A 10,963-nucleotide genomic window follows, 5' to 3' on the forward strand; every position below is an offset into this window, starting at 1 on the left:
GACTTACATTTGCTTCAGGCTTTTGGCTAATTGATTTACAACACTTTCCAACCTTTCCCAATACCAACTGACAAATGCAGGCTCAACAACATATATATATATATAGTATATGTCTGTATATTTGTTATCATTTGAGACAAGTTGTTGGGACTTGCACAATGCGCGCGACTGGGGACCAAGTGTATAAGTTATATACACAGCTATATGCTATATATAGTTATATATTTACTTGGCTGCTTATCAACACTACATGTGTGAGTTTTAGTGTGTGTGTGTGTGTGCCTGTGTGTGTGTTGTTCACTCCCTGGGGCCGCATTGGCAGCGACGCGCGAACATTTGCAAAAATAATTTATGGCAAACTGTTGATTGTTGACATGGGGGCAACAAAGCTAGAGTTAAAGCCTCTTTGTGGCACAACACACACACACATACAGCTTATATATGCTTGTAGAATTTATCATTAGTTTGATATTTGATGTTGTTTTCAGTTTTGCCAAGCGAAACCAAACGAAACGCGACGAGCAAAACAAAAACTCAACAACAAGCGTTGCTGCTGCCGCTGCCGCTGAATGGTTTCAAAAATATATTGCGTCATTTTTGCTTCCCCACTCTATAGAGAGAGAGAGAGAGAGAAACAGAGAAACCCCAGTACGATCAAAACGGCACGTTGCTCTCAAGCAGAGATACGACTTCCTAGAAAATCGCTATGAATTCTACGAATCAACAATTGCTCGCGACGCGTCAGACGCTTGTCTACAATAAATACACACACACACACATGTACAGTATGTATGTGTGTGTGTGTGTACACTGCAATACTCATTATCCATTTTACAGCAATAGCAATTGCGTTGGGGCTGCTGCTAGAGTGTGGAAAGCTTAGTTGGGGCAGCGACAAAGTAAATAAATTGAATAACAATTATTCCATTGCATTCATTTTGAAATAAAATAGTCGGAAATATTACACTTAGTGATAGATCGCAATGCATTTAATTTGAACAAAGCGCATTAATCTATCAACATAAGTTGTTATCGATAACACAAACTTATTGTTATGATATTAAAAGATTGAAATATTTATCTAAACAAATATGTATTTAAAATAGAATTAACTACAGTAACATTATCGATAACATCGATAACACAGACTTATTGTTATGATATTAAAAGATTGAAATATTTATCCAAACAAATATCTATTTAAAATAGAGTTAACATTAGCTTTATAAATATTGAAATACTAACGGTCAGTTATTGAAAAAAAAATTCAGAAAAAAACTTTATTTAACGAAATCTATTTAAAACAAGCTTTAAATACATTTTCAATTATATATCAACTCAATATTAGCATTAGCTTTTCAAAATATTTAAGTACTAACGTTATACTATAACTCATACATTCGATTTTAGCTATGCTTTCGCTTTTTTACAATTTTTGAATACAATCTCTTATAGGAAGTATTATTTTTTATTTTGAAAATTCTAAGATCAACTAAGATTATAGGCTGCTCTATTTGCGTCACTAGCTCTAGCCTTATCTATATTTTTACTACCTTAAGAACAAAAATCTATTTAAAGTTTATGGCCTTGGGCCAATTATGTCTAAAAGGCCATTGAATATCTCTAATCAGCTCGCTATTATCAGCGCGTAATTAGTCGAAAATTTATGTTGTTATTTTTTTGTGTATCTATCAATGGGTGTGTACTGCATACTTTTGCAAGCTACTGTAGTTACAATAAGTGTGTGCTTAATGATTTATTTATTTTTTAATTAATGCATGCATATTTATAGTTTTATATGTATTTCACTAATTCGCCTAGTTCTTGGTTACACTTGAGAGCGCTGCTGATTTATGATCAAAACAACAAGCAATTGTTTCGCTTTCGTAAAGCCCACAATGAGCTCCATTATATATAGAGAATAGAGAATACAATGCACGACCCTTGAAATAATCACACCAGCAGAACCGAAAACAACAACATTTGTTTACATAATTATTTAGTTGGATAAAGATCTGCTACTTACCTATAAATCAAATCGAAATAAAGAGTAAATGCGTTTGGTTCATTTTTTCAAAATGATAATTCAACAGTATTTATTAGTTAACTTTAAGTTCAATTCAAAAATTAGTTTCCGTAACAAAATATATATATTATATACAGCGCGCTTGAAGTTCATATGTTTGTATTTATAGCATGCACATATGCGATCAAAATATATATCTTATATAAATGATTTAAATTAAAGTTGATTGTTGCTGATTCAACGCGAGCACTTAAATTGTATATATACATACACATATATAGTATATAGATCGTATATGTATTTTTTCTTGTATCGTTTCATTAATGCATAAGATAACAACGCTTAAATGACTACAAAATATAAAGGCACCTGAGTTCAAAGTGTTATTGCCAAAAAAAAGTAAACAAATAAAAATTAATATACATAAAATAAAAAATAAATACACTCACACAAGTGTATGCAATCAAAGTTATATATATATTATATATTCAGTTAAATTGATATTTTATGCTGTTGCTCTTAGCCGCTTTATTGTGCTTGACTGACTGTTTTGACTAACTGTTATACATATTATTGTTATATTGTTATTGTTTTTTTAATAAAGTACTTATGTAAATGGTCTTTGTCCCTGAATGAAATGCTCTCTTGGCTTAAAACCCCCCCACTACCCTCTCACCTTAATATCCCGCCCACAGAATCTTAGAATTGTTGTTGGCTGCTGACTAGTGCGTTCTCGCTCTCTCGCTTTCTCATACTCTAAGGGATAATGCCCAGTATTACATATCCTGCTGGTTTATCCTTAACTACAAGCCGCCCTCGAATTTAGTCTAATTAAGAGCTATTGCATTTTATATAGTTGTGGCGGCTCCTTGGACGCCGGCATGCCCTGATCATATTTACCAAGCTCCGCCTCATACAGCAGATTGTTGATCAAATGCTTGACCACAATTTTCGACTTGGCTGTCTTCAGTTTGCGTATGGTGATGGCCACATACTCACCAAACACGCCATACTCATCCACATGATTGGCACTCAGATTGTTGTTGGGCTTAAGGGACATGCTGGAGTTGCCGCTGCTGCTGCTGCTGAGCGCATGCAGCTCCAAGGATGTGCTCGACAAATGATTGTTGCCATTGCTGCTGCTGTTGTTGTTGTTGTTGTTAGTGTTTAGATTAGTGGGCCCTGTTGGCGAGCTGGAGAGATCACGATCACGATCACGTTTTTGTGCCATGTTATTGGAATGTTGTTGTTGTTGCTGCTGCTGTTGCTGCTGGTGGTGTAGCTGCTGCTGCTGCTGTTGATGTGGTTGCCCATTGCCGTTATGGCTGCTGTGGCTGAGATTGTGGTTAAAATGCTGCTGCAGCGCATGAAATGCGATCTGAGTGTGGTTCAATTGTTGCTGCTGCTGCTGCTGCAGCGACGTCGACTGCGTTTGAACTTGCAACTGCGTTGTAGATTTAATGGGCGTCAATGTTAGTGCACCGACCACGCCCCCGACTATGCCAACACCCACACCATTCGCCATATCGCTGACATCATTCTCATCCAGCGGCGCCTTACGCTTGCGATTATTATATGTCAGATCGGTGGGTTTATAGTAGCTCAGAGAGAGCGGCGTGCTGGTCTGACGATCGAGCATGCTTAGCTCTGTTTCATGCTCGATCTGTAAATAGAGAAAGTATGCATAGCAATGTTATTAACTAATTTGAATTTTATCAAAATCTGTCACACATTTTTTTGTTCTTAGCAATTGGCCAATTGATTTATTGATTATGCCGATAAGCACTTGCATAATCTAATAATACAAACAATACTTTAATTAATATTGCCATATCAAGGTTATGCCCGTGAAGTCAATTAAAATGCAATCAATGGACGTTTGTGTCGAGATTAATTACCAAGTACTCACAATTTCTGTTTTGACATCTTCGGCACTAATGCTGCAATAATTCTCACCATCCAAATCGGAAGAGGAACGTGTCTGTAAAATAATCGTATAAAAAAAAGATTCATATAAATAAAACTTGTTAATAACAACAACAACAATCATAAACATAATTGGCAATGTGAAGAATTTGTCGAACTAATAACAACGGCAACAACAAATACAAAAGAAATATAATAAGCAGCGACTGAAATGAGCAAAAAACACAAATTAGAATAGTAATAAAAAATAAATAAATATGAGCAGAGACTCACACACACACACACGTATAGAGATGGAGAGCAAGCGTCGCTGCTGGCGATTAAATTAGTTGTGGGGGGCTAGGAGATAAACGCGGGTGTGTGTGTGTGTGTGTGTGTTTGTGTTAGTGTTAGCGAAACGAAGTCAACATTGAAGTGGACCAACGAGTGGACAGACAGACGAGCGAACGAAACAAACAACAGCAAAGCGCAGTCGAATAACAACTTGCTTGACTTTGTCTCTGTATGCGTGTGCGTGTGTGTGTGATTTGAAGCTGTTGCTACTTAGGCGTTGTTTTGTCGGTACAGTCAGCGGGGTAGCCAAGAGGGGGACAGGGCGTAGTCAGTTGAGGGGCAGGGTCGGCACTAAACGTGTGACTGCCGATTTCTATGGCTGATGCAACATATACACACGGCAACAACAATAACAACAACAAATCAGAGCCAGTTGACACACACACATGTGAACACATTTGCACAACCCACGAAGCTTATCAAGCGCATGCGACGCAATAGCAAAAGTCGCCACCAGCACACTGATTAAAAATACATGCACACACAGCTGTTGACATAATTTGAATATATCGATACTTTAATACTATAAATGTTTATAACGTGCAACACAAAAGCCAAGCTAAAAGCCAAACAATTAACATAAAAAACAACACGCACACTTGTATGCAAATATCCAATTTTATATGCCTTTCGTACCACTGTGCGCCACAGTTGTTTGCGCTGCCGCTAGACACAGCGCCAGCGGCGTCGGCGCGTGTGCTGCTTTGCCTGTTGCCCCAAAACAAGTCAAACCACTCACGCACACTCGCACACACACACACAGAGAGAGACGAATACAAAATCAAGCACACGGGCATACAAAAACAAAAACTAATATACACTCATTCTCGCTCAGCAAGCTGGCATGCAAAGCAAAAGCTACAAAATGAAATGACAATAACAAAAACCAGAATAATGCAATACGACATGCATGAATTTTAAATACCCTACACAGCAGCATGAAATGCTAAGGTGTGCTTAACCGTATAAGCGAAATGAAGAGCTTCTATAAGAGTTCGTATATACCCCACTGCAGCGCATAGCGCACGGCATAAGAAATGAGAAAAATATGCACACAGCCCCCAAAGCAAGATCAATAAGGCAATAGGTAATAAGCAATAGGCGCTTACCAAAGCAGCTGAAACGACGCCTGAAGTGTGTACGCTGGCTGCTGTTGCGTCGTCGTCAGCGTCGTCACTAATGCCGCCATTGCCGCAGCCACCGCCGCCGCCGCCACCGCCACCGCCTCCGCATCCATTCGTGTTGGCAGCCGAGTTAACTGCATCGGTGTCCAGATTATTATGATTCGCAGCTGCTGCCGCCGCCGCTGCTGCAGCTACAACTGCAGCGACGCGTGCAGCGAAAAACTTCTCTTCTTGTTGTTGTTGCTGCTGCTGCTGCTGCTGCTCCACCTGTTGTTTGCTCACGGCAGTCAGCTGTTCCAAATCTAGGCTATGCATCAGTGTCAACTTATCAACTGCTTCCGATTTGGCTACAACTGGCGCCTCTGCCAGCTCGCCGTCAACGTTGCTGGCATCCAATGCAGCGGCAGCGGCAGCAGCGGCATGCACAGCGTCAGCGTCACGCTCCCCATCCAATATAAAGCGTATGGCCTCGTAGGCAAACCACATGGGCTGATAAAGCACACCCCGATTGCGTCCACTTAGCACCTTGCCATGCTCACGGTGAAACGAGGAGCGCAGCGATTTGATTTTGGAGCGAATTGAGCGTATTTCGGTGCCATATTTCTGGCTAAGCAGCTTAAGTGCCTCGTATTTGGTCTGTTTGATGTGATAGCCCTTGGTGTTGGGATCCCAGAGCACGCGCTGGCAACGATAATCCTCGATGAAGCCTAAAATTGTGGCGCGTGACCATTCAATGCGGTCGGCTGGTGACGGCGACGCTGGCGGCGCAGCAGCGTCCCCAATCAGCGCTATGGCATTGGAATTGGCGTCAAGTTTGTATTGCTGCGCTGTTGTGTTGGTTGTGCTGGTGGTGGTGGTGGCGCCGCCGCCACTGCTGGACATTGTGTGGTGAAAGTTGTCTGTGTGGCGGGAGGCGGGGGGATAGGCTGGCGATCTGTTGTTGCTCCAGCTGCTGCTGCTGCTGCTTGTCGCAATCTCTCTGCTTGTTGCTGTTGTTGTTGTTGTTGCAATTTGGGGTTTTGTATTGAACTGGGTGCTGCTCCTCCTCCTTGGGGGTTGTTATTGCGCGCGCGCGCAAGCTGTTGCCGTTTTAGAGAGCGGGAGAGAGACAGTGTGAGTGTGAGTGAGATGGAGAGAGAGAGAAAAGGAAGGTAAACGCAACGCAACGCAAAACGCAACGACGCGAAGTCTAAAAAAAAAGCGTCCACAACACGTTGCTTTTGACTTTCGACTGAGGCGGCGGCGGCCGCGGCTAGCGGTTGTGTGGCAGAGGAAGCGTAGCAGTAAGCAGCGGCAGCGGCAAGTGTGCTGGTGACGACGAAAACGGCAGCTCAGCTGCACTTTGTGCAAGAGAGAGAGCGAGAGCGCACAAAACGATCGCGGCACACTGGCGCACAACAGACCAAAAAGCTTGCATTTTTCTAATCAACTGCTATGGCATACGAAAATTGTTGGCTAAATAACGTTATAATATTAAAGCATTCAAGACTATGTGTGTTGTATAAATAGTCTAGACATGCTGTCAATAAAAATATATGAAAACAAGAGCGCAAAGCTTTCTACCACGTGTGCTCATTTATTTTGGCTATGCGCGTACCACTGTGCGACAACGTTTTCATCCAAAATCAACGCAAAGGTGTGCGACTCTGTGTTTGCTGTTTGTATTTTGTTTGCAAGTGTGTATGTGTGTGTGTGTGTGAGAGTGAACTAGTATGTGTGCTAGCTTTGCGTGTTGTATGTGTATTTGTGAGTTGGTTGCAGCGGCACGCGGGGGCTTTTTCGCTCACTCGAACGACTCGAACGGTTGTTGTTGCTGCCGCTGCCGCTCTGGCTCTGCTGCTGCTGCTGCTGCTGCTGCCGCCAGAGACCTGTTGGTTGCTTGCTTGATAATGCGACGCTTTTGTTGTTGCTGCCGCCGCTGCTGCTGCTGTTGCTGACTGTTTTGGGTTTTCTATTTGTTGCTGCTATCAGCTGTTTTTATATTATTGCATGTTGTTGTTGCCGCAATACATACGTGCGACGTGACGCTGTTGTTGCTGTTGCCACTCGACGTTGACGTTACGATCCCCCAACACGTTCGTTGTTGTTTTCGCCGCTTCGTCGTTCGTCGTTGGTCGTTCGCTGTTGAAATCACGATTTGTACTAATTTCACATATTTAAACTGTGTGTGGCATGCGCGCTGCTCCAAACGGGCCAGTTGTTGTTGCTGCTGCTGCTGTTGCTGTTATTATTTCACTTGTTGTTGTTGTTGCTACTGCTGCTACTTTTGCTGCCGCTGCTGTTGTTAGCCCCCACACACGCCCCCGCCGCTCCCCTCTCAAGCGCTCAAGCAACACCTTCCCAACCTTGTTGCTGCGGTTTAAGCAGCTTTAGCTTTGTCACAAGCTTCGCTCAAAAGCTTAGAACGAGAACAACAGCAGCAGCAGCAGCAGCAGCAGCTTTCCTGCGCTTTTCAGCAACTCTTTTTACCTTGATACAAAGCCAGCCCCAAATAAGATCGCATTAACATTAACACGTTCACAGAATGTTACAAATTGAATTCCCGCTTCTTATTTGTAATTGTTTAATTGCACACGCTACTTACAATGGCTATACGTAACTGTTATCTATACTATGGGCAAAGGGTGTATAAATATCGGCGAGGTGTTTCGCATTTTTATTCACATTATTTGCTCGTGTTGCCGATCGGTTTTGCTGCTGCTGTTGCCGTCAACGGCAACACGTTGCACAGTGGGTCTCGCACATTGTGCGCATGTGACAAACGCTGCCAAAAATATAAAGACAACAGCAACAACAAAAACTGAACAAGCAACCAAATTGGCTGGCTATTTGGGTAGCAAAGTGGCGGCCATGACGCTGGATAGCCAAGTGGTATGCCACAAATACATACAATACACACTATCATACAGTAGATTTTCACAAATGAGAACAAATTTGTGTTCAGCATTTAGTATTTACATCTTTACGTAAATTAGACAATTAAAAGCAAACTTTTCTTAACTCTTCAAGGTATTTTTGCTTGACCTTGCACCACTGTGCAACGGCCAGCTACAGCTGTAAATATTGTTGCTTTCGGTTGAGAAGTTGTTATCGTTGTCGCCGCCGCCGCTGCTGGCGCTGCTTGGACAAAGCAGCATAACAAAAACAAAAATTCATAACGTGGTAACAAATTTTGCGAGTCAGCAAAAACGAAAAAGAATCAAAAAAGGAATTGCATTTCACGGCAAATTTGGTTGTTTTTGTACAACTGTAAGTTGCTGATTATAGAGAAGGGGCATGGCGGGGTTAAGCGAAGCTGCGCACGTAGGCAGCGGTAGCAGCAGCAGCAGCGCTGCGAGGCTACAACGCGATCGATGAATTGACATTAAGCGCGGGCGACAGCGCTCTCTCAAACTCTCTCACGCTCTCTCTCTCTCAATTCTCATTTAGTCTCTCTACGCAAAGCGAGTAGTTCACTACACGTGCGGTAATCCATTTCGCCGAATTTTGTCAAAATACACGCATACAAAACAGACATACACACACACACACATATACACAATTACCTTAAATTAGAGCTTATGCATATTGTATTTGTTTAAGCTGTCTCGCTCTCATTTTAATATTGCGGAAGTTTTTGTGTCTGCTTCTTGCTCATTATTTAGCGCTGTCGTCGCTTCGCAGCATTTGCATGTTTGCCGCACCTACGATAACGGCATTAATTCGACATGCATTTCAATCCCAATTCCCTTTTACCCTGTGCCCTTCAACAGCAGCAGCAACAACAACAACAACAAGCTAAAAAGTTTCAGTGAAAGCAGCAAAATGCTGCAACTGCAGCACATAGCAAAAATATTGTAACCAAATTGGCTCTGACTGCGGCAGGCGTCGCCTTAACTGCGCTGCCAGCGCGCTGTCGTCAACCGTTTCTGTTTCCAAGCTTTGCATTCAATTTTCGTTTTGTTTAAGTTGACAAATTGACGTTCAAAAGTTGTTTGCGCAGCATTTCAGTAACAGTTTTTAGTTTCGCCTGCCTCTCTCACTCTCATTCTTTCCCCCCCGCTCCATCTTACACAAGCTTCTTCTTTGGCTGATACACAAACCTTTTCCTTATTATTCTTTTGATATTTTACAGCCTTCATGTCATTTTGCGCTACCTTAAAATGCAAATGAGTAGTTGTGTGTGTGTATGTGTGTGTGCGAATGTGTTAGGGATATGCAAGCAAAAGTGTAGTGAGTGCCAAAATAATGTGCCAAGTTTCAATAAAAGCTTAAAACAATAATAAAAAAAATTACTGAAAGGTAAGTGAACTGCATTTATTATTTGCATATTACGATTTGTCAAATGAATTAGTAATTTAAAATATTTATATAAACTGTGCGCATATTATTGCACAGCAGTGTACTTGTTGCTGCCTCGCTGTCATTGTTGCTGTTCCTGTTGTTGTCATTGCCAACTAAATTGCATTGAGCTGTCACATTAGAGAAGCAACTCGATATGCCGCTCTCCTCCCCCACTGACTGCGCTATTCGCACGCATCATTACATTTGCTCCAGCAGGCTCTCTCGTTCGTTCTCTTGCTCTCGCTGTCTCAGCTCTTCTGCTGCGCCAGCACTTTAGTCTCTGTCAAACAGTTTTTATCAATCACTTTTGAAGGTGTTGTTGTTATTATTATTATTATTATTGTTGCTGCGTGCACTTTAGTTGAAATTGCTATTGACGTTGACTATGCAATACATATTTATGTTCAATTTTAACGTTGTTGTTGTTTTTGCTGCTGCTGCTGTTGTTTTCTTGCTTAACCACCCACTCAACTAATGCAGCCCCAGAGCTATTGTTGTTTTTTTTTATTCTGCTTTCAATTATGCATCGTTGCGCGAGCGCTCTCTCTCTTTCTCTCTCTCTCTCTCTGTCTGTTGCTTTCACAGCAAGAACAAATCCGCTTGTTTAGCTCGTTGGATTAGCCACGCAGCTGTCGCGCTTTTTAAAATGCACTTCCTTATTGTCGTGTGCCCCACACACACCCCTCTCTGCCAACAAGTCGTCAGCGTCATCGTCAGCGTCATTTCTTGTCTTTATCTTCGCACTTTGCTAAATGAAGTGGGCTATAGAGCTTCGATTCCAATTGCAAACTGCCGCTTGAGCGAACGTTTATTTATTTACTTATTTAGTTTTTCAACTGATGCGTATCTGATGCTGCCTCTGCCGCTGTCGCTGCCGCTGCCTCTGCAATTGCAATCGCTAACGGGAAGTCGCCGTTGAGTTGAGTGCGCTCAAAGGAAGTGCAAACGAATGAATGCACATCTGATAAACATAATACGCATAGACAGCTCCCGGTCCCTGTGCGTCCTACCGTCTGTCTATCTGACCACCTGAGATTTACTTAATTAGCTGCTTTTCTCTTTACTTTTTGCAACAATTACCTGTTTATGAAGGTTGTCCAGAGCAAACGTTAACGATGTGAGACGTCCGGTGCAGCCGGTCTACACACACACAAACAAACAAACATATGTAGGCCGATTTCATGTTATTGTTAATAACTGTAATAAGCAAGCTGGATAAACTTTTTCATTC

At 42.0% G+C, this 10,963-nt stretch overlaps 1 protein-coding gene across 2 annotated transcripts; it reads right to left on the reverse strand.

The window, feature by feature from the left end:
* Nucleotides 1-2,498: 2,498 nt before the first annotated feature.
* On the reverse strand, nt 2,499-7,927 carry LOC108600777 (protein kinase 4). 2 transcript variants are annotated; one of them, XM_033293618.1, is made up of 4 exons: nt 7,879-7,927; nt 7,424-7,530; nt 3,936-4,007; nt 2,499-3,689 (listed from the first exon to the last, which is right to left on the reverse strand). In XM_033293618.1, the coding sequence occupies exons 1-4, from the start codon at nt 7,916-7,918 to the stop codon at nt 2,865-2,867; spliced, it is 1,044 nt and encodes a 347-aa protein (XP_033149509.1). In that variant the 5' UTR covers nt 7,919-7,927; the 3' UTR covers nt 2,499-2,864. The 2 variants fall into 2 exon arrangements, with proteins under 2 accessions (XP_033149509.1, XP_033149508.1); XM_033293617.1 differs by lacking the exon at nt 7,879-7,927 and adding an exon at nt 5,395-6,488 and having other exon boundaries at nt 2,500-3,689; nt 7,424-7,514.
* Nucleotides 7,928-10,963: the final 3,036 nt, after the last annotated feature.

Source organism: Drosophila busckii, chromosome 3L, assembly GCF_011750605.1.
Source record: "Drosophila busckii strain San Diego stock center, stock number 13000-0081.31 chromosome 3L, ASM1175060v1, whole genome shotgun sequence".
Classification (NCBI taxonomy): domain Eukaryota; kingdom Metazoa; phylum Arthropoda; class Insecta; order Diptera; family Drosophilidae; genus Drosophila; species Drosophila busckii.